This window comes from Microtus pennsylvanicus, chromosome 16, assembly GCF_037038515.1.
Source record: "Microtus pennsylvanicus isolate mMicPen1 chromosome 16, mMicPen1.hap1, whole genome shotgun sequence".
NCBI lineage: Eukaryota > Metazoa > Chordata > Mammalia > Rodentia > Cricetidae > Microtus > Microtus pennsylvanicus.
In genome coordinates, this window is record NC_134594.1 from 28,134,842 (window position 1) to 28,158,249 (window position 23,408).

Sequence of the window (23,408 nt, forward strand, 5' to 3'; positions counted from 1 at the left end):
TAAGAAGAAAAATGTCTGATTTAGTCTCCAGATGAAACAATACAGAGAAAAACTTCTATTTTCAAATTTCCAGAGATTCATGGTTAAAAACTAAACGAAAACATAAGTTCCAAAGAAATGGTTCAGAGATTATAGCTTTGGAAATTGCTGGTGTGTGTGTGTGTGTGTGTGTGTGTGTGTGTGTGTGTGTGTGTGTGTGTGACTGAGTGTGAGTGACTAAATGTGTCTGTTGGAAAATAAATTCAAACAAAACTTTGGCAGTTTTAATGTTAAATGGCATATAAATAGTAACCACATAATTATTTATGAATTACACTTGGATCTAGTTCCTCTTCACCAGATCCTAAAGAGTTACACTATCTTTAACTTTTATGAAGATAAAATGAAAACTGGAATATTGTGAGCCCAGGTTATATCAGCATGGGACATAAACATTCTGCATTTTTACAACAAATTCATTAATTATAGATGATATTCATTAATTATACCTGATGTCCCATTCAAAAGTGATGGAACTTTATTTAGGGAAAAGATTAATTCATTTCAAAGGATTTCTCACATATTTTAAAAATGTCTTTCTTATATACCTCCCTTTCAACTCATATTTTAATAATTTAAATTCTAATTATTATTGCCAAGATATTATAGGCAATTTTACATTCCATTAACCTTGCTTTGCTTTAATAATAAAGATTCTTGGTTAGCTTCCTTTAAATGATCCAGAGTATAATTCCTGGGTGTGCTTTAGCTCAGTTGCACATTCATCAGCTAGTTTTTCCTGTTAATTATAGATGACTCAAACATGCTTTCTCAGGCTCTGATTGATGGACTGTATTCATGGGTGTAGCTGTTAAGAAGGATAAACATTTATAACAATTTCCACTTGGAGGTTTTTATTTCCATTCCTACTAGCCAAATAAATGGACAGCCCAGCAATCAAGCTGAGAGTTAGGAGCAATGTTCCGTGTCCAGACAAATGAGGAAGCACGTGCGAAGTACTGAGTTTGTATGTAGCACACAGTGAGTGAGTTTCACAACAGCAGATAAACAGAGGGATGTGCTTTTACTCTAAGAACCAAATGGTCATCTTCATACTGGCCTTTGGAAACCAGTATTAACGATGAAAGATGCCCTTCTGTATGTTGTGAATGTGTTTTATTACCATTGATTAATAAAGAAGCTGGTTTGGTCAATAGCTAGGCAGATTAGAATCAGGAAGGAGATCCAAGCAGAGATACAAGGACAAAGAGTAGAATCAGGAGTTGCTAGTAGCCACCAAAGAAGAAAGAGCCACGAACCTCATGGTAAAATATAAAATAATCGAAATGGGTTAATTTAAGTTGTAAGAACTAGTTAATAATAAGCCTGAGTTAATAGGCCAAACAGTTTGTGATTAATATTAAACCTCAGAGTGGTTATTTGGGAATGGGAGTGTGGAAAAAAGCCAATTTGAATTTGCACAAGAAAAATATTTAAATTGAAAAATGATCCAAACTACAGACAGGAAGCAGAGAATTCTGAGTATGTATAATATTTAACACAAATGGAGCCTTTCATCCTGAGTGTCTGTGTTACCAGCAGCTCTTATGTCACATGTATTATTTTCAACCTTCAGAGAAATAGGTGCTACCACATTTCAGACCACTCTCTACAATAATGCCAGGGTACGACTATGTTAAATACTTAGAGTAAAAGCACTTTCCAGTGGAAGGGCTAATATGTGAACTTGGCATAAATAACATGTGTGTGCCATGTCTGACTAGGCACTGTGAGAACACCTATGAGAAACACATGACCAGTGAGCAATTTCTAGCTCGAAGCCAAGGTGAGTATGGCCCAAGGGGAAGGGGAAAGGGAAGGTGAAGGGCTGGGAAGCAGGGGAAAAGTTTAATCTACTACAGGCTCAGTGAAGAGAGAAGGGAGTGTGCTAAGCCTTCTCCCCACCTACCTTGGACTGTAGGGGAAAACACTAGATTATAAATACAGACCCCACTATAGGCTTTTCCACTTCATCACACAAGCTCTGAGGTTTCCTCAGTCACTTCTCTCCAGTTTTTTCAACACTGGCCATTTTAACAATATTCTCACTATTCCCATAAATACTTCTAATTTCTAATACACAATAAGGCACTATTTCAGGATGCACAGATGTGGTGGCCTACACATATCTAAAACAGCAAATAAAGTCTAATTTTTAAGGAGAGAATTTTAGGGTGGAGATCTATAAACTGGTGACAACGAAGGTAACTGCAGATGACATGAAGGTGGTTGGTGGTTCATGGAAATGTCTGTGACAGGGTAGTTAGTATCTAAGCCAACTCCAGAAGACAGAGAGAGGCAAATACATGGACATGTGGGGCAAAAGATCGGTCCTATGTTCTGGAAGGTTTCCACTTACCTAAAACCCTTCCAGCTGGCTTTCTGAAGTGTAGGGGCCCACAGGTGTGAGTGTTTTTCACCTTGACTAAATGTCAGAGAGTACGGTTATGTTAAATACTTAATGTGAGCTTATTTTTACTCTTTCAAAGTTGTTGACAACAGGTATAGCTACAAACAAGAAATCCTGACCTAGGGCGTGGTTACTTTGTGTCTTTGACATTAATACGGCCCACAGAGGTGGATCCACAACACCCTGACTAAAGGTCAAAGAATTCAAGGCTATTCCTGCTCCTTCATTTTAAAATAGGAGATCTGACATTGGGAGTGGCTGCCGACAGGATACTTGGTCTACGGTGTATTCGCTGCATATCCTGCCCAAAGCATCAAATGCTTTACTCAGGAAATCATGGCTTGATGTATCAAGAATTGACACAAGTAACTGTTCTGGTTGTCCTTTATGTCATGTTAACATAACATGTCTTGTGACTTCTTCCCCCCCCCCTTTTGTATTGGGTTATAAAACCATATGAAAAATAAATATGGATGAATTCAGTATTCACTGAGTTGCCCTCCTGGTTTGCTTTGGGTTTGCAGAGGTCAACTGGGCATTTCACAAGTTCAGTGTAACCCAAAGCAAAAGCACTTCTCATCCAACTATGTTCCTCCTGTACTGCTGCCCTCGTGTGAGCTGAACCTCTATTACATGACATCCATTTATCAAAGCCATAGACCAGGCTGTCCTTGTGGGTTTTTTTTGTCTTCTCTCTTTCATCATAGCCTTTTTGACCTAATTTCCAATTGATACTTTCTAATATGCTCATGTCTTCCATCCTCACAGCTAAATCATCCCTACAAAGAGGCCTGAAACCTCACAGGGCAGTCTGGTTCCATGCTGAGCCCTTGAATCTGTGCATCACACCGCACACAATGCCTAATCCTCAGCAATGACTTCCCAGCACCCAGAGTAGCACAAGTTCTCTCGTGACAGGATCCTGTGTTGCTGGAGTTTGTGGTACTAGAGCCGGTAGCTGTGGGATGGCTGGAAAGACCTCCTCTGCAGCATACCTTGCTACCGCAAGCCTCCAGGCCTTTGCACTATATCACTGTCTACAATTTATTGTTTGATTTTAAAGACACTCTTTATTGTGTCTCAGGTCAAATTTAAGATGGTATTCTCTTCTCACTGGCATGGTTCCTTCATCCTTAAACATGTTGTCAAGATAAAAGTCATTTTAGAATAAAGGCCATCTTGAAGCATTGTACTTAATGTACAATAGCATATATTCCCCTCATTCATGTTCTATGCTTTTAAATTATCAAAACTTTCATCCTGAACACTATCTTTATAGTTGCCAATACTAAGATCACCTTCAACTAGGATCATAATATTCCTTCCTCTTTGTTGTAAAGCTTGTATGGACCAATGAGTTCTTGATGAGAGTTTCTGATTTAATTGTTTTAAAAAGGGATCAATATTTTATTTTCATTTCCTCTCAATATACAGCAAACTCTAAACTACTACTGGAAAAGGAAACTCATAAAAGCAGAAGCTTTATACCTTTAATATTAGCAAATTTTCCAGCACTATTCTTTTCTGACAATAACTATAATTAAAGCATTCGAAATTCAGCCCCCTTAGCTCTCACAAGTATATTGAAAGAAAAATATTTTTTCTCATTTCTGATGCCCACAGAATCCAGAAGAGGGTATCATTCACTGTAACTGGAGTTACAGATAGTTGTGAACCATCATATGGGTGCTGGGAACTGACCTGGGTCCTCTGGAAGATCAGCCAGTCAGTCCTCTTAACCCCTAAGGCATCTCTCTTTCTCTATTATCAGTTATTATAATTTCCTTCATTTTTTACATTGCAGTAAGAATAAACCTTATTTTAAGTTTCAGAAATATATTATGATGAAAACATTGTTCGTTGATAACAAAAGAAACGTGCAATAAGATACTATCCAGGCATAGGTAGTTTCTTAGGATACAGTGCAGTGACAGAAGAAAGCAAGGCCATTCCACATATAAACTACTTTTTTTTTTTGAAGAAAATGTCAAGTTCTTACACTGTAAGCATTACTGCCATATTAATCTATGTAAAGCTTGTTTCCCCCAAAAGCAAACATCATACCAAATATTTAGTAATTGTTTTCCTTAGAATGCACTATAACATACAGGAAATTCAACTTGTAATGGTTGCATGCCTTGGGATGATAGAAATTACACATGTCAAAAGTTGACAGCTCTAGCAACCTTGATGTGTCTATCACCAAAAAGCACTAAAAAATCTCATAGTAAACAGCCACACACGACAGTGATAAATACAGCAATGGTTTCAAACAAAATATCACCTATGGCATCATTAACAATGGTAACAGACACCCCGAACTAAGGCTGTTACACCTTCTGTATTGAACATTCCTTATACTTCCAGTCAGGTATCAACTGCATGACAGGATCAGAGGACATTGGTTCACGTGAACTGATGAGGGCTCAAGCGTAAACACTGAGCTTAGCCTGAAAACAGATGGGGTGGCAGATGGGACTGCAGACTGGGTTCACATGATCTGACTGAAACAACTTTACTATTCAGTAAGATGTGGCTCAAATCTCACAAAACATCATAAATCTAGTATCATTTATATATACCTTGTCTCCAAAAACTAAATACTTAATACCTCAAATTTATTATTTTAAAATTTAAGTACCTACATATTATTTAATTCAAAGCTATTTTCTAACAATCTTTAGAACAGATGGTATGAAAAAGCAGTTTCCCAGTGGAATCAAATGCACACGGTCTAGTTGCCGAAAAAGGGTAAAATTAATTACCTTCCTTCATTGATGAGTTCAATAAATGCAAGGCCTGCATTCTTCTGGATAGAATTCTGCCATTCCTAAAGGGATAAACCAAAGAAAATGTAAGAAAGATGAACATGCAAATGAAACAGTAACTAAATAAGGCCCACGCTGACACTGTAAGTAACCTCCATAATACTTTGCAAGGTTTTATAACAAGTGTCATTTCAGAAGAAAGAAATTTTAATGACCCTGATTCAGACGAGTTTAGAAAGTGGCTTTTGGTTGCCAAAAAACTGAAGTTTGCTGGAAATTAAGACAATAGTTTAGTTCCCTTCCAGGAAAGAACAAATGGCCAAAGCTATACAGGCCTAAAGCTATACACATGGAAGAGATTATTTTATATGATTGAAAATTTTAGTCATTAATACATAGTTTTCATTATAACTGGAAGCAAAATTAGAAATGGCTTTATGTATCTATGTTTATGCAAGAAAACCTTTATATAGCATGTATGCATCTATACATTTTTGTAGTGATAATTCATTTGTATTTTAATAAAGTTTGCCTGGAGATCAGAGAGTAAAATAGCCCCACTGGTCAGCCTTACAGACCAGGCAGTGGTGACATACATCATTAATCCCAGTAGCCACAGTAGTTTGCAATAGAAACCAGGGTGGTAGTGGTGCACGCCTTTAAAGCCAGCACTAGAATGGAATATAAGATGGGAAGAGACAGCTCTCAGACACAGTCTCATTCTGAGGTTCCTTGAGGCAAGATTGCCATTTTGGACTGAAGTAGAGGTAAGAACCAGTGGCTGGCTGTTTTGCTTTTCCTTAAGACTGAACCTCAATATCTGTCTCTGGGTTTTTATTAATTATGCTATATATTTATGCACATAAACCTTTATGCACTTACACCTTTATGCATCTGTGCATTAATGCATCTAATGCTTATGTGTCTGTGTATATATACACATATATAAACACACACCTCCATGCACATATACCTTTATGCACCTTTGCCTTTCTTCACCTATGCATTTCTCCATCCATAGCCATACACAGCTATACATATATGAATCTATGACTTTATTCATATATACATTTATGCTATATATCTCTATGCTTCTGTGCCTTTATACATTTATATTCCTTTATGCATTTGACGCTGTAAACATCTTTGCCTTTATGCACCTATGCCTCTATGTATCTATAACTTTATGTAATCTATGCTGCTATACATTTATGCATTTGTACCTTTACATATTCATATCATCAGACTGTCTTGGGCATAAACTGCTCTAGTCAGACTCACATTTAAAAAGACTGAAACAGCACAAAGCTATAAATTTATTATGCTCAGATTTGTAACACAGTACTTAATATTAAAAATATTTCTCTAAAGTATTATCTCTTTGCTAACTGGACATTAGCCAAATTTTCAGAATGCTTGAATCTGGTGGCACCACAGAGAAAGGGCCACAACTATGAACATCAACAACTATGATACACTGCTTTTATTAGGAAAGAGTATTGCTTATTTTGTACACTTCCAACGGAAAATTTGGAATATAATTTAAATATCCATTTTGGTGCTGAGTTAATTCAAGTAACTTCAGCTTTCTTAAAAATAAATGCTGGGCATGCAAGTTTTATAGTGAAAATTATATTCCTTTCAGTAGTTCTATGAATATTTCTCTAACTCCATTAATGTACACACATATACAATTTCTATTAATGACTCATGCCACTCATCTGCAAATTCCATTTCATGACTTATGTTTCTTTTTTTGCACATGGAAAACCACTATTTTTTATAAAATTTTTACAGCTTAACTGATATGGTGGAATGAATATTTATTATACCACAATGACATTTCTTAGCATCTCAAATCCAAGTTTGACTCAAATTGATATCAGTATATAATTAACTCAATACAGGTAGTCATGTTAGTTAGCTTTTCTAGATATATAGAGATGTATTTTAGTAAGTTAGCTATTCTTCAAATCTTTCATAACCTTCAGAATATGGCATTTAAATGTTTTAAAAATTTAGGACTTTTCATGACAGTGAGACACATTTGCTCCTGGCAGCACCAGTCTACTTCAAGAGGAGAATGGGCATCAAAGAGGCTCCTTATGGAGTTTGTTAGATAAACTGGACATGAGGGATCCACAGAGAGGTGACTGCTGAACTTGCCTGGGGATGAGGGAGTCCTTCAGGGTTCCTGCTTCATAGGAGAGTCTGCAAGACATTCTGCAGGATACAGAAGAAAGTGACTGGCAAATTGCCAATATAGGCAAACCTGTCTTTGAAATTTCCTGCTTCATGGAAAAGTCTGCTGGATACTATGGGCCTGTAGGCTGAAGATGGATGTCCCAACAGTACAGAAGAACTTTGGGTGACTGTCCAGACAGCAAGAAGTCTGTCAGTTCTAGAGTTTTGGAAGTTGCTTACAATGTATTTCCTTTTTTCTTAGGTAGTGTTATATCCTTCTGGAGTCTTTGATGGAGTTGAAGAATTTATAGTTATAGTTTTCCTTAGTTATGATAAATGATAAAGGAGATATAAATATTGTAACTAATTCTTGCTTGATAACTGTTTTACTATGTTAAAGTTAAAACCTTTTTTATTTAAGCAGAAAAGGGGAGGTGATGTGGGAGTCCCCTCTGTGTGCTATGATTACCATTAATGAATAAAGAAACTGCCTTGGCCTGTTGATAGGGCAGAACTTAAGGTAGGTGGGGAGGACTGGACTGAATGCTGGGAGAAAGAAGGGCAGATTCAGGAACACTATGGAGTCACCACCAGACATAGACATGATGAAACTTTGCTGGTAGGCCATGACCTTCGTGGTGATATATAGATTAATAGAAATAGGTTAAATTAATATGTAAGAGATTAGCCAACAAGAAGCTAGAGCTAATGTGCCAAGCAGTGATTTAATTAATACAGTTTCTGTGTGATTATTTCAGGTGTAAGCTAGCTGGGTGGCTGGGAAGGACTTGCAGCCTGCTCCTCCTACCCAAACTGATAGATAATTATTTCAAGTAAAAAAAAAGAATCTACATTTTATGCACAAAGAGAACCAGTAACTGGGAAAAGACTTGGAGACTACACAAAGTCACTAGGCTGCAGCCACTAAGCAACTTGGCAAGGCCACCCCATTTCTCAGAACTCCTTTCAATTTCATCTTTATTGAAAATCACAGGGGTCTCCCCATCTCCCCTTAGCCCCCTTCCACCCCACCCCCAAGATCCCAATTTTTTGCCCGGCAATCTTGTCTACTTCCCATAACCAGGAGGATAGCTATATGTTTTTCTTTGGGTTCACCTTCTTTTTTTTAAAATTTTAAAATTAATTTTATTTTTTTTGAAGATATATATTTTTATTTTTTATTTATTTATTTATTTATTAAAGATTTCTGTCTCTTCCCCGCCACCGCCTCCCATTTCCTTCCCCCTCCCCCAATTAAGTCCCCCCCCCTCAGCCCGAAAAGCAATCAGGGTTCCCTGTCCTATGGGAAGTCCAAGGAACCCCCACCTCCATCCAGGTCTAGTAACTTGAGCATCCAAACTGCCTAGGCTCCCACAAAGCCAGTGCGTGCAGTAGGATCAAAAACCCATTGCCATTGTTCTTGAGTTCTCAGTAGTCCTCATTGTCCGCTATGTTCAGAGAGTCCGGTTTCACCTTCTTATTTAGCTTCTTTAGGATATCAAATTATAGACTCACTGACCTTTATTTATGGCTAGTAACCAATTATGAGTGAGTACGTCCCATGTTCATCTTTTTGGGTCTGGGTTACCTCACTCAGAGGATGGGGGAACTTGGGGAAACGGGATGATTGGGATAAAGGAAGGTTGGATAGGGGAGCAGGGAAGCACATATCTTAATTAAAAGAGCCATCTTAGGGTTGGCAAGAGACATGGACCTAGAGGGGCTCCCAGGTGCCCAGGGCGATATTCCCAGTTAGTTCTTGGGGCAGCTGAGGATAGGGAACCTGAAATGACCCTATCTTATAGCCATACTTATGAATATCTTGCATATCACCATAGAACCTTCCTCTGGCAATGGATGGAGATAGAGACAGAGACCCACACTGGAGCACCGGACTGAGCTCCCAATGTCCCAATGAGGAGCAGAAGGAGGGAGAACATGAGCCAAGAAGTCAGGACCACAAGGGGTGCACCCACCCACTGAGACAGTGGGGCTGATCTATTGGGAGCTCAGCAAGGCCAGCTGGACTGGGACTGAAAAAGCATGGGATAAAACCAGACTCTCTGAATATGGTGGACAATGAGGGCTGCTGAGAAGCCAAGGACAATGGCACTGGGTTTTGATCCTACTTCATGTTCTGGCTTTGTGGGAGCCTAGCCAGTTTGGATGTTCACCTTCCTAGACCAGGATGGAGGGGGGAGGACTTTGGACTTTCCACAGGGCAGGGAACCCTGACTGCTCTTTGGACTGGAGAGGGAGGGGGAGAGGAGTGGGGGGATGGGGAGAAGGGTGGGAGGAGGGGGAGGGAAATGGGAGGCTGGGAGGAGGCGGAAACTTTTTTTCAATAAAAAAAAAAAGAAAATCACAGGGGTCTTCTTTTCTTACATTTTAAATAGGTGTCACGCTACCATCCTTTAAGACATTGATCTTAAATACTAAGTTTATCGCAAATCAAGATTCCACAAAAGGTATTAGCTTTTCAGAACTACTTGACATTTACTGTGATAACAGTTCACTCCACTATGAAGAGTCTTAGAGACAAATAACGGTAAACTCCTGAAGCATAGAACCACAGACATTTTCTAGAACACATCCAAGTTTCCAGTGCATAAGGTGAGCAGAGCAAATGTTTTGAAAACTATTTAGATCAAACTAAAAATATCTGCAGTCTGCCTTTAGGTCAAATGACAATTTTGATATAACCTTTGATAAAGAAATAGTAAAAAGTCAGACCTAAGGTAAAGATGTTGGTGTTTAAATATAAACAAGCCAATGGATATTAGAGGCATGAGACTTCATTTAAGAAATTTGTATCTTAGACGAGTGTACTATTTTTTTTTTAATTTGTGTGAAATATATGCTTTCTCAGGCTATATCCTGCCCCAAGAGACTCCTGCACAGCATAAACTAATTATGAGTAAAGGAGCAGCATGATTGCATCCTGCTGGGCATATAAACACTCCACATCAAATTTTTATCTTGTGGGAAACATTTAATTTCAATTTGAAATGCTTGCAGAGGACCACCAAGTCTTTAAACCAGCTTGGCCACCATTTTTAACTGTTCTTGTGGATGCATAAAACTTCCTTAAGATGAGGGGCTTTCTCAGGGAACTGGATCTTGTGTGAAGCCCCTTTGAAATGGGACACTTTGAAGACAAATAAGTTCCAGAAGGGTGACGATGAAACCCCTATGTTCTCTTATGTCAGTACGATGACCGGTAGACAGCTCAGGCCCCAAACATCACTCTTTCCATCAGCTTCTCCTCATCTAGGCCAGATCAGTGCACATTACTCATTCCTTCTTCTTTGTATAAGATTAAACATGGCAACTTTTAATATCCTTAGATATTTAATCTATCATAAACATTTTGAAAATATGGTAAATATTAGAAGGAAAACAAGAGGGTAAGAATAGATTTAAAGTATTCTGTAAATTGAAAATTGAAAAAAATGAAAATTGATTTTCTATTTCCTGTGTTCTTAAGATCTACGTAGTATTAAATATCACCAAAAAGTGGTGGCAGTCCTTAAAAATCTTCAAAGTTAAATGTTCTCTGTAACTGATAAGATGACGACATGTTGAAAAATCCAAGCAATAAATTAGTAAAACTAATAAGAACAAAAACTTGAGTGAAGAATATGTATAAAATAAAAAAAGTAGTGTCCCACACATTTCCTATGAAAGGGAAATTGTGCCTAAGTTTCTTATTGCCAACTTGAGACAAATGAAAGTAACCAGTGAAGAGGGAACCTAAATTGAGAAACTGTCTAGGTCAGATTGGCCTATGGGCATGTCTGTGTGTACTGTCTTGAATGCTGGGAGATGCAGAAGAACCCAGCCTGCTGTGGGCAATATTAGACTAGGCAAGGGACCCAGAGACGAGCCAATAAACAGTGTTCTTCCATGGTTCTTGCCTTCAACTTTCCTGCCTTGAGTTCCTGTCCTGACTTCCCTCATGATGGGCTATTACCTGGAAGAAAAAGTTGAAATAAATCCTTCTCACCTCCAACCTGCTTTTGGTCATGGTGTTTATTATAGCAAAAAGAAAAAGAACGAAAAAGGAAGAGAAAGGAAAGAAGGAAGTGAGGGAGGTAGGGAGGGAGGGAAAAAGGAAGGGAGGGAGGGAAAAAGGAAGGAAGGGAGGGAGGGAAAAAGGAAGGAAGGGAGGGAGGGAGGAAGGAAGGAAGGAAGACAAACACCTAGGACAGAACGATAAGCTAATTTGTATCTGAGTGTATGTGTAAAATATTTTAAGCATTCTTTACGTTTGACCTTTCATTGCTTACATTTATGAATATTATATTAAAAGCTTATAGTAAAAATAATGTAATAAACAATAAAAATATTAATGATTAACTGGTTTATTTAGAGAGATTACTAATATAAAGGCTAATCATGTAAAAACAAGTAGGTAACATAAGGATACCAATATTTAGGGGTACTCAAATCCCTCATATAAAATGGTGTAATATTTCTATATAATATAAGCATATCTCTGGTACAATATAAATAATAATTATATTTGTAGTACTTAGTACATATGGTGATATAAATGTCACATAGAAAACTATTCCTACTATACTTCTTAAAGAATGGCAGCACAAGGTTTGAACATGTTCAACATAGCTGCACATACTTATTAAAGGAAAAATCCATCAAGAGAATATTACAGTTCTAGACAGTCACCCTCAAAACAAAAGGACACCCGATTTCATAAAAGAAACACTCTATCTAAAAATCACACATCTACCCTAACAAGTAATAGGTGACTTCAATACACCACTCCCACCAAATAACATACATCAAATTGATCTAAGAGACATCTACACAACATTCCACCCAAACACTAATGAATGTTTTCTCTGCTTTGTTTTTTTTTTTCAGAAGCCTATGGAATTTTCTACAAAAAGAGGCACACAAAACTGACTCTGAACAACAAACATACTATCACATGAAAATTAGGCCAAGACAGAAATCAAAAAGGAACATAAAACCTTTTAAAAACTGAATAAAAATGAAAACATAACACACCAAAAATCTATGGACACAAAGCAATTCTACGAGAAAATATGTAACATTTAAAAAAAATTAAAAAAAAAATTAGTGTTTGCCACATTCAAATATATAATTAAGATTTATTTATAGACATGGTTTTGAATTACCTCAAGTCTTGAAATTAAAGTTTGACACAATAAGAATTTCCAAAACAATATTAAAAAGCTGAACATGTAAAGCATATCTCTCCTAATTTCAGATTTAGCATGAGAACATAATGCTAAATTTTACTTGACACAGAAGTTACATGAGATGGGATGGAAATTTCTGAGCTGGGATGGACCTTTCTCTTCAGAGAATGGCCTCCTTTTCCTTTCCTTGACTATCCCATTGGAGCTTACTTTTCTTTTAGGGTGAGCATCTACATCTTTTTAGATTAACACGAAGGGAGGGAGCTTACAGAAAGTATCAAACAAAAGGATGGATATTAAAAGATTAAGAAAAAATGATGAAAACTGTATAAACGTTATTTAAAAGACATTCAGGAAGATGTAAAATACTCTACATAATTCAGCAAATAAACTGATTCATTTTATTAATAAGTTTTAACTATTATTATTAATGTGTGTATGATACTGTGGGGGGGCATCGGTATGCTTGTGCCATGGAGTGCATGTGGAAGTTGTTAGGTCTCAAACCCCCACAAATGACTAACTTTGGTGCCTATTAACATATCAAAGCAGATGCTGGCTGCCATATTCTCCCAGCATCCCTCAGTGTCAACCTTTACAGGGTCATCCTGGCTGGCATAACCAGCCCCTACCCTGAACTCGCCAGTCCAGGGGTTGGGGGTGCCCTTTCCCCAGCTTCTCTTTCCTATATAATCCAGCCATTTTGAAGATGTTGGTCCTTTTTTGGCCTTTTGGGCCTCTTATCCTCTTGGCTACTGCTCCTGGTTGCCCTCTCTCCCTCTCCTTACATGGTCAGACTCACTTTGCAGGTATATTCACTCTGGACCCATCCAGATGCATCTGGCTATGTTCTCCCTCAAATTTACTGCGCTCATCCTTTTATCTACAATAAATGTTCTCTTCCACCATACCTAGGAGCAGTTTTATTTCTTGTTTTCATTTAGATGTGAGGTGACAGTTTTAGGGATTTGGTTTCATCATAGGTTATGAAGATCTAACTCTGGTCGTCCAGCTTGTGGGTCAAGCACTTTTACTTGTGGAATCATCTTGCTAATCCTAATTATTTAGTTTTTAATGTGTAACAAACAAGGTGGGTGCCAGGCCTGAGGACAGACAAAGAGATCTGCTTGAACTGTCTTCAAGAGCTGTGTCTCCTTCCCTGATAACATAGCAGGGAAAGCCTCCCAGCTTCAGGGTCCATTTCCATAGTGCCTTCCATGAACATTCAGTCTTCAGAGTCACCCATGCAGACTGCTTGATTATATCAGTTAAAAATCTCAGCCATGTGCTCTTGTTGTTGTTGTTTTTATTTTGTTTTGTTTTTAAAGTTCTGTTTCATTGCCTACAAATTCATATATGTAATTTGCAATAGATAAGCCTAGCCTCCTTGTGGAATGGAAGTGTGTCACTAAGGTTTTAGTAACCACCAAAATACTAACAAAAGCTGGTCACAGAGTGCGTAAGCACTAATTCACATGTGACAGAATTTCACCATGAAAATCAGGATTTAATAATATTTCCAAAGGACTGGAGAAAAAAAAGGCGCCATCTCTGGTTTTCTCAAATTTATCATCTTATTACACAGCCTCAAGTCTTACAGTACTGAGTACATACGGATGAAGGCATTTATCAGGCCTCTGCATTAGCCTCAGCCTTGCCTTAGAACCTCATCTTGGCTTTATTACATCCAGAAAAAAAAACATTTTCTTTTGTACCATCTGACTAAACTGTACCAAATTGGAGAAAAGGTTTTAAAACATTAAATGTTCAAAGGCCAAATCACTTGAAAGGAGAAGGGTTTCCTCAGTTGTGGCTCCTTTGTGAACGCTGTCTGTAAAGTCCTGGGTCACACCCTGACCACACCATTGAAGGCACCAAATCCTTTCAGTTAAGTATATGAAGTATTTAGACAAGAACAAAGTCATATAAACCACAAAATAATTCATGCTGGGCATGCCATACATTGAGTTTTTACCTTAACTTATATATTTTAAAGTTTTTAATGAGAACAGGAATGATTTATTAAGCAGGCATTTGCTTAATCAGTGCTTTAAGTCAGAAAGCACTTAAATACTGAGAGTATGATTTTTTTACATGAGGTCCCTCAATTTACATCTTGACACATAAGGCAAAGAGAAATGCAAGTGGCATCTGCTAAGCTTTACTGATGGAAACGTAAAGAAATCCTGTGGGTAACAACACTCAATTTTTCTTAGAGTTCTTCTCATGGAGACTTCCTGAAAAAGAAAATCTGGAAATAATTAGAAACTATTATAGTACCTAAAAAGGTTTACTTGAGAAACTCAGCCTGCTATTCCTCTAAGAACGTAGTAATCAAGGAGAACTGAAGGAGGAAGTAAATGCTGTGAGAGGGGTGGGGGCACCTCAGCCACAGCGGTGCAGAAATAAACAGTCTGATGCCACACTACCTACAACAACTGAAGAGCCTGTGCAGGACACTGACGCTGGGCTCTTTTACCAAGTAGAACACAGACTAACCAACCACCTTATACGGTTCCTTATATTTCGAAATGAAAGAAAACATTCTGTTAAGAAGATGATAGTAACTATTTTTAACACAAACCATAAGTGAAGAGTAAATAATTGATTCTTAAAATTTAAGATGTACATGGTAAAAAGTATCTAAATATTGTAAAAAAAATTTCTGTGTTTTTGGACCAATAACCAAATTACAATGGAGAATGGTAATATCTTCTTGAAACTTAAACCATGTTTTTGAAAAAATGCAAAATTCCACTGGGGGTAAACTGAATGTCATGCCCCTTGGAGTTTAGAGGGTGCCATATGAACCGAATTATCCTTGACAAGTACCTTCAGACATCTGTAATGTGATCTCATGTGAATTTAGACCACATTTTGGACACAAACTATTGGCAAGAGTAATTTTTTTAGGCACTCAAAAAAGAAAGAAAGAAAATCAAATATCCTTAATAGTATGTAGTATTTAAGAAAAATTTCCAACATGGAAATGAAAAGTAAAAGCAGTAAAAACATCCAATGTGCTGTAGCGAAGAGAAATTTAGGGCAGCCAAAGAGAAGCTCACTTTCTTTTCTTTTCAGCGCCCATTGCTTATTCTCTCTAACACAATGAGTTTCCAATGACTTCAGTGAATTTGAGGATAAATTTTATGCAAACAAACTACAAAATGTTATTTGCATTTAAAACTTATTTTGTCAAAAAATAAATGACAGCATGGCTCATATTTTAAGGTATTTCTCCCTGGCAGGGGGGCATATAATGTATCCAGACAGTAAGGACGCACACTTTGAACTACTTCTGTTCGTCTCGCTCACTGCTGATGCGCATCCTGTGGTGACTGACAGTCAAACAACGCAAAAGGAGCTCTGAGCTCTGAGGTCTTAAAGACTCATCATGACTGCCTGCCTTGGCAGGAAGACAGCCCACAGACTGGTGCTAATTCTACAGGGATCAGCTCCAATGGAAGAAATGCATTAAGATCTGCAGAAAGATCACACTTTGCAGAGAGCAGGGCCAAGCTATCTCTGCAGCACTGTTAACTTTCTCCATCCAAGGTCTGCCACTGCTGCAGTCATCTGCTAATTGGTAAAGTGATGAATTTTAGTATTGAAAAAAATGTATTATTTTAAGAACCCTTTGAAATGTGTCTACCTTCTTCAGTACCCTCAAAACCAAATTTTGAAAACATCTGTGTACCAACTAATGATCTGCAATGATGGATAAACTTAATTTCACACTAAAATCGTTAATTTACACAACTGCATTTGATGGAATGAGCATCACTCATTTGCTTTCTTAAAAATGCTTTGTAGAAAGTAACATTACAGATTAACACACAACAACAAAACAATGCAAGTTATTTTTTAATGTTTGGACCTTTCAAGTTACTTAGGTGAGGGATATTTAACCAATGGATCATTTGAAACATTTAAATTTTTCAGTGCTCAAACACTGAAGTATTTTAAAAATTCAATTTGAAAATCAATCTAAGAGGCCTGTTTATCATGCTGTCCTGCTGACACATGGAGGAAAGTGCACCACAGAGAGAGCTTACATTTCCCACTCTTCCTTCCAATCAATATGTGAGGCAAAGTTTCATCTCTAGGGCCCCTAATGGCAGGAATTCCTGGAGCCAGCAAATGGTGATGTGAGACCTATGATTAGATGATGAGGCCATTAAAGACACCAGATCCTAATGCAACATTCCTCTTTATTTCTCTGAACTGCACTGATAGCCAGAGCTAAGAAAGAAGGCATTCTAAACTATGCTTTGCCACAAAAGCTGCTAAATATTTGGATTCTTATCAACCTAAAATGTCCACGGAGCTTCCATTTTCTCTGAACTCAGGACCTCGACACAGAGTACACTTTTCACACGCTCTGCCGACGAGCTCCTCCCAGGGTTGGCTCTATGGTTTCCTCTCAACTGTATTCCTGGCTTCCCATGAACACACTCCTGAAGAAAGTAAATGTGAACCTGGAAACTGTAGGTAAGCTTCTGCTGTTTGCTCTGGGATACATAAAGACCACTGAAGTCACACTTGGCTTATCTGGCTTGGCTGAGGCCTTAGGCAGACCTCTGGCCAGTTACAGTCAGATGTGTTCACCCTTCCACTGGAGAGACCACAGGTAAGTCAGTAGGTAAGCGTTTGCTGTTTCTTTGGGACATTTAAAAACCACTGAAATCACACACGGCTTTTCTGGCTTGGTAGTGGTGTTAGCAGACCTCAGGTCGGTTATGGTGAGGTATGTTCGCCCTTCTACCGAGAAGACCAGGGATAAATATAACAGCTATGTATTACAAACATGTATCTACTTCCTTTTCATTCTAATATAACAGAATTTTCATATTCATATGGTAACAGGGAGACTTCACGTGACAGGGAAAGGAAAGGCCAATAAATTTCTATTTTAGTTATCCAAAACTAAAATATGGTTTCTCTCAAGATTTATATAGATCAAGCTCTCTTGTTTGTTTTTGTATAGTTTAAAAAAACAATATCCAACCATTTACTTTTAATTCTTGTTAATAAAGACAATCGCCACTCAGTAAACTTTCAGATTTATTAATCATAACAATTCTACACAAAATTGAAAAAGCAGCCTGCCAAAGATGACTCAACAATACATTGTATGAGTTTAGTACTGATAAAAAAGGAACTTGAGTTTCTACCACTTCTAATCTGACAGAGAAAAAAACAATAGTAACTACCAGTTATGTTTTCAAATTGCAATGTGGGCTGCAGTATTTTTAAAACATAGTGCATATAATAGCAAAAGACATTAAGATCATAGAACAAAGCTAGGCACAGACAGAACAGAACAACGGGAGGTAAGAGAGGAGAGAGCAGAGAGAGAGGTGAGAGTAGAGCAGTTTTTACACAGGATGATCACTAGGCTCTAAAGCACCTCAAGGCAAGCTATCTGCTGCATTCTCCGCAGCGAGAGATAAAATTTAAAATATGATTAATGCTATACATGCATAAGAAATTCTCATGCAGGGTAATTTTACCAAGTGAATGAAACTCTTACCTGAGAGCAAAGCAGCATGACCAGCTCCACCACAGACGTGCTGGACTTCATACACACAAGGCCTGCATAGGGAGAGGTCAGCAAAGGTCAAACCACATGACAGGCACAGAATTACCTGACTTCATGTTTCAGTTCTTATTAGGTCATGCTATTTTAAAATGTTTAGGTTAAGGTAAGAGCTGGTTAGAGCTGCTTCATCCAAAGGCATTGCCGGATGTTTCCTGGAGCAGAGAACAAATATGGAAGAGCTGCTGGCATTTTCTACTTTGAAGACCAAAATTAAACAAGCTACACATAGTTCATTCACCAAAACTTATTAAGTGATCCAAATTCATAGAACAAGTACCACAAAGAATGAAAAAATGAACGCAGTGAGTATGTGATCCCAAAGATCACTGACTCAGTGTCTGATGGCGCCTGTGTTAAGTACCTTACTTACATGATCAAATCATGCAAGTCACATTATACTCTAATACCATTCCTAGTTTACAAGTAAAAACATTTTGTAAACAGCTGGGTTACTCAACTCTCCTAAATAAAAAATGATTTGTAAAACGTTATATATAATAAGAAAGTAGATAATAATTGCTAATTTCTAAAAGTACAATAATACAGATATATAAATTTGACTTAACAAATAATCTCTGTATGAACATATTAATTATAATTATTATAATAATAATCTCTGATGAACATATTTGGTACAATGGCTGCTACTTTAAAATAAATGTCCAAGTCATGGGCTTATCTTTTTTAAAGAAAAAGTTTGATGAATAAATTTTGAAAAATTTTTTCTTAATTACAAGTGCAATCAAAAACAGATCTTTTAAATAAATTTTATTATTAATATGTAAGTGATGTGGGGGGGCATGGACATAACATGTATGGGAGTCAAAAGGACAGCTGCGTGGATTCTGAGGTTGGAACTCAGGTCTACAGGCCTGTGGGGCAAAGGTCCTTACCTCCTGAGCCCACCTGTTGACCAAGTAAATAATCTTACAGAAAAAGATGCTTTGGTCTTCCATTAAAGTGTTAACAAATGTAGAGCCAAAGCAAAAGTTTTATTTTCTTGTTTTCAGCCAGCAGTCTCAAGTGCCTTGTAGACACGAGCATGTCCATTTATTGCAGGGGTGGATAAATATCCTTTGGTGGCCATTTTGCTAAAGACTATCCATGTCATACAGACAGACAAAACAAGCTGTAAAGAAGTCACTGGTGCTCCACATTATCAGATCCTGAGCAGACAGCTAATGAGATGAGAGACTGACATGAAAAACTTGTTTAAGAGAAGTGTGGTGTGACTGGTCAGAAATTCTCATGCTCAGGGACTAGAGTCAGAAAGATTAATAAAACATTTGCCGCTTGTTGGCTGACCAAGCATTTGGATTCTGACAAAGAAAACTTTAAGGAAATGGCCATAGATAGGATCATAATTAAGATGTGGGCATATTAACACAGACAATACTACTCTGCTATAAGAATTGTCCATCTTTATTCTGTATTAATTTTGAATACATAATACTAAGTAAAAACTTAGAAACAATAGAATTATTACTAATTTTAAACAAACTCTTAAATAAGTCACAGTCGTAACTCCTAGAAACATTATCAATGCATCATAAGAAAGATATAAAAGCTTACATCATTAATGTATTTTTCCAAGAGGAATATGAACAAATTGACAGGATAGCAAGATGGTGCTTGCAAACACATCCCTTCTCATGTGTGTATAAGATGAACTCAGGTTCATAGAACCTCACTCTTTACCAGTGTGTGTTGTCTAGTAAGTTCTGGTCAGAAGAACCTATTCTCAAAAGATAAGCCAGGAAGTAAAAACAGACCTGACATTGATGATGAGAGTATAAGCTATGGAAATCCTGGAAACTAATTAGAATGATAACTTGCTGTGAATTATTTCTAAGGGTTAGAAGGAGTACGAATGAGACATGCAGTGTGATGCCTGTGATAATGAGATGCACGCATAAAATAAAATAATACTTTATTCTTATAAACATCACCATATTTGCAAATTTAAGAAGCAATAAAATTAATTCTACAAAATTTTAATCATAAGCTCAAGTAAGTAAAATTTACCTGGTGATGCTGTAAACTACTGTTAACTGTTTTGACAATGGCAAAGGGTGTATGCATGCAGGTCTCTGTGCACTGAATCCATCCTATCTGTATCTGACAAGAAATCTGTAACTGGGTCAATGCATTTGATACCATCTCTATGAGTAAAGTGTGAGCACTTCACACTGAAAACTAAGATTTTACTAATGACAGTTCAGCACACATTCCAGGCTGTAATTCAAATACCTTATACTATTAACCTTTTGAACCAGTTATCATTATAGTATTTGATAGACTAATAAAATGAAAATATTTGGTGATGATACCAATGTGTTTCACCTACGAAGTGGTAGAACTGGGGTCTGAGATTACATTATTTAATTAGAATGATCACTATATGTTTTCCACATAACAATCAAGCATCTATATGATGGCAATATAACATAATAAAGGCGCTGGTGTTTGTGTGAGTAGAGTGACTTGGTCAGCTTCCTTGGTGAAGGTAACCTGTTTTGGTCTGATGTGCAGATGGGAAGCAATATATTATGCAACAAGGATAGCATGATCAAGGAACAAGGAAAAATATCTCAATAGAGCTTTCTACCCTGGAGATGGATGAGGGTACTGGAAAGCAGAACTGGGAATCTAGGTTATTACAAATTACAAATGGTTTGGGAAATTACAAATGGTTTGGAAAGTTAAGATGAAGAGCTACGAGCATGATATTAAGTGAGGGAAATGGTTCCAAAGTCTATTAATGACATTCCCATTGTATAATGACAATCTGTGCCTTGTTAACTAAAACATAGCCTTCATTGGAGTCATACATGTGAGGCAGAGGCAGGAAGTTCTCTGTGATTTCTATCAAGTTCCAGGTTAGCCAAGGTTACACGGTGAATCCCTGTGTGGAAAGTGTGGGGCAGAAGTACAGGTCAATCAACAGAATGTTCTTAACAGAAGATATGCATTTACTAGAATAAATATGCTGACCACTAATACAAAGCCAACACTGCAAGTCATACTGGTTTTGCAGCATAAAGCAAAGAGCTGGATGGAGACCGTAAATATCTGTGCACGGGAGCAGAGGCTGGCAAGTAAAAGATGTTCTAATGGAAGAAGACTGACTAATGAGAGGCTGAGTATAATATGAACTCTACTGTTGAAGGATGACATCAGCTAATGGGTAGCCAAGACACAGGCATATGTGTATATTGATTAGATGGTCTAGATCCAGACAGGTAGCAAAACAGAATAAGAAAAAAACCCAATTATCCCAAATTGGCAAATATTTGGGTACATATTTAATGGAAACTTTGAAAATATATTTGCTCTTTACTAAAACCAAACCAACTAAAACAATAAAATGAAAACCCTATATCAAAGAATAGACCAGATTATAAACTATCCAAATGAGTATGAAGCTAGAAGCTTGACCTTGAGACAAAGCTATATTTGTTTAATATGGGCACTACTCAAAGGTACAGTAACATTTCTTCTGAAGAGCAGTCAGATTCCATTGTGAATCTGGGGGTCTGACTAATGTCAAGTGACAGAGCCCTTTAGCTTTCAAATACCGCACAACAGTGCAGTCTCTAAGGCTGTTCCTCCTGGTGGGAAGTGAAGGGCAGTAGTCAGTATACAACCAGCAAAGGGACTCATCTTGGAAGCAATATCACATGGTCTTTCAAGATTGGCATTATTCTGAATCAGGAGACTGGCAAATATCTATGACATGGAATCTCAACAAGTATTTAGAAATCACTAGTGGAGAGGAAAAAAACTTAGTTAAGATGTGGGGGGCGAGGTAAGAAAACTCAAAGGACAAAAGCTCAATTCATGTAGAAAAGCATATACTGAGCACTGTGTCCAATGTCCTAAAGAGCATCATTTTAATAAAACTGGAGGGCAGTGCAGGTACTGTTATCAGGTAGCTGATGTGATCCAGAGGACCATGGAGGGTGCCACAGGACAGCAAGGTCAGCAGCCTGGTGTGGGAAAATCTGGAGTGTCATTTGTCTGGTTAGTGCTGACCCAATGTTGGCAAAAGGTTGGGGGAGAGGGGGAAGACAAATGTCTGAGATACCAAAAAACAACAATCGAACCTGAACAATAGAACTGGGATGTAATATTGTAGAGCAATGGTTCTCAACCTTCTTGATACTGTGACCCTTTAATACAGTTCCTCATATGGTGACCTTCAAACATAAAAATGCTTTTGTTGCTACTTCATAACTGCTACAGTTATGAACTGTAAAGCAAATATCTGATATACAGGATATTGGAAATGTGACCCCCAAAGGAGTTGTGGATGACAGGTTGAGAACATCATTGTAACGTGTGAAGAGTAGCAGACAGCGCCCACTGTGCTTCTTGTGTCTTAGTCTGAAGGGTGAACCTGTGTAGTTTTCATGCTGGACCACGAGCACCACAGAGAGCGAGGGAGGTAGAACTTCAGGACGAAGCAACGCCTCCACATCATTCTGCCACAATAACTATTTCCTGCATTTTTCACTACCTTTTTTACTTTTGTATTTGAAATGTACCATTTATTTCTTCTAACACTAGCAGGGTCCTTTTTATAAACATTACTTTCAGTTTAAAAAATACCAGAGTAAGTAATTGATGTGGATTCTCAAATTTAAAAACTTGAAAATAAGACTCCAAGAATAATATTACAGCATTACTGGCAAACCAATGATGAATTAGAATTCCATTATTACTATGAATAAGGCTAACATGTGCAGACATAGTATGAGCTAACATGTCACTAGACATTTCAAAATATCTTTTTTTTCTGGCAGTTTGATGGCATCAATGTAATATGACCTAAAGTGACTATAACAATATTAAATACATTTAAAATGCTAACTTTGATTCAACCAATTTTAGTTTTACATTAAAATAATAAAAAATATGCTATTTACAATCCTCATTCCCCTTGTTCATGTTCTGCAGGCGTACCAATTTGAGTAACTCAAGTGTTTCACCAGCTAGCCTAGGCCTTCCTGAAGAGGCTATGGAGTAAACTTAAATATAACTATTAGTTTTCTTATATGTCTGAACTATAAAATGTTTCCAGCTTTACAATCCTGAATATGGGATTTCAAAAGTTTATTTAAATTTTTTATGTGACCTACATTCTTAATGTCCATAAGTAATGGTATTCATTTACATGAAATATGTTAAAACATTAACAGAAAAATAAATAAATA

The 23,408-nt window shown here is 37.3% G+C and overlaps 1 protein-coding gene across 3 annotated transcripts in view; it reads right to left on the reverse strand.

Moving 5' to 3' along the window:
- Nbea (neurobeachin) overlaps positions 1-23,408 on the reverse strand; it is a 492,297-nt gene that overhangs the window by 240,840 nt on the left and 228,049 nt on the right. For all 3 annotated transcript variants that reach the window (XM_075950839.1, XM_075950838.1, XM_075950840.1), the window contains exons 34-35: positions 18,124-18,185; positions 5,215-5,279 (exon numbers count right to left, since the gene is read on the reverse strand). In XM_075950839.1, the coding sequence (XP_075806954.1) occupies positions 5,215-5,279; positions 18,124-18,185 (127 nt within the window). The remainder of the gene's footprint in view (positions 1-5,214; positions 5,280-18,123; positions 18,186-23,408) is intronic.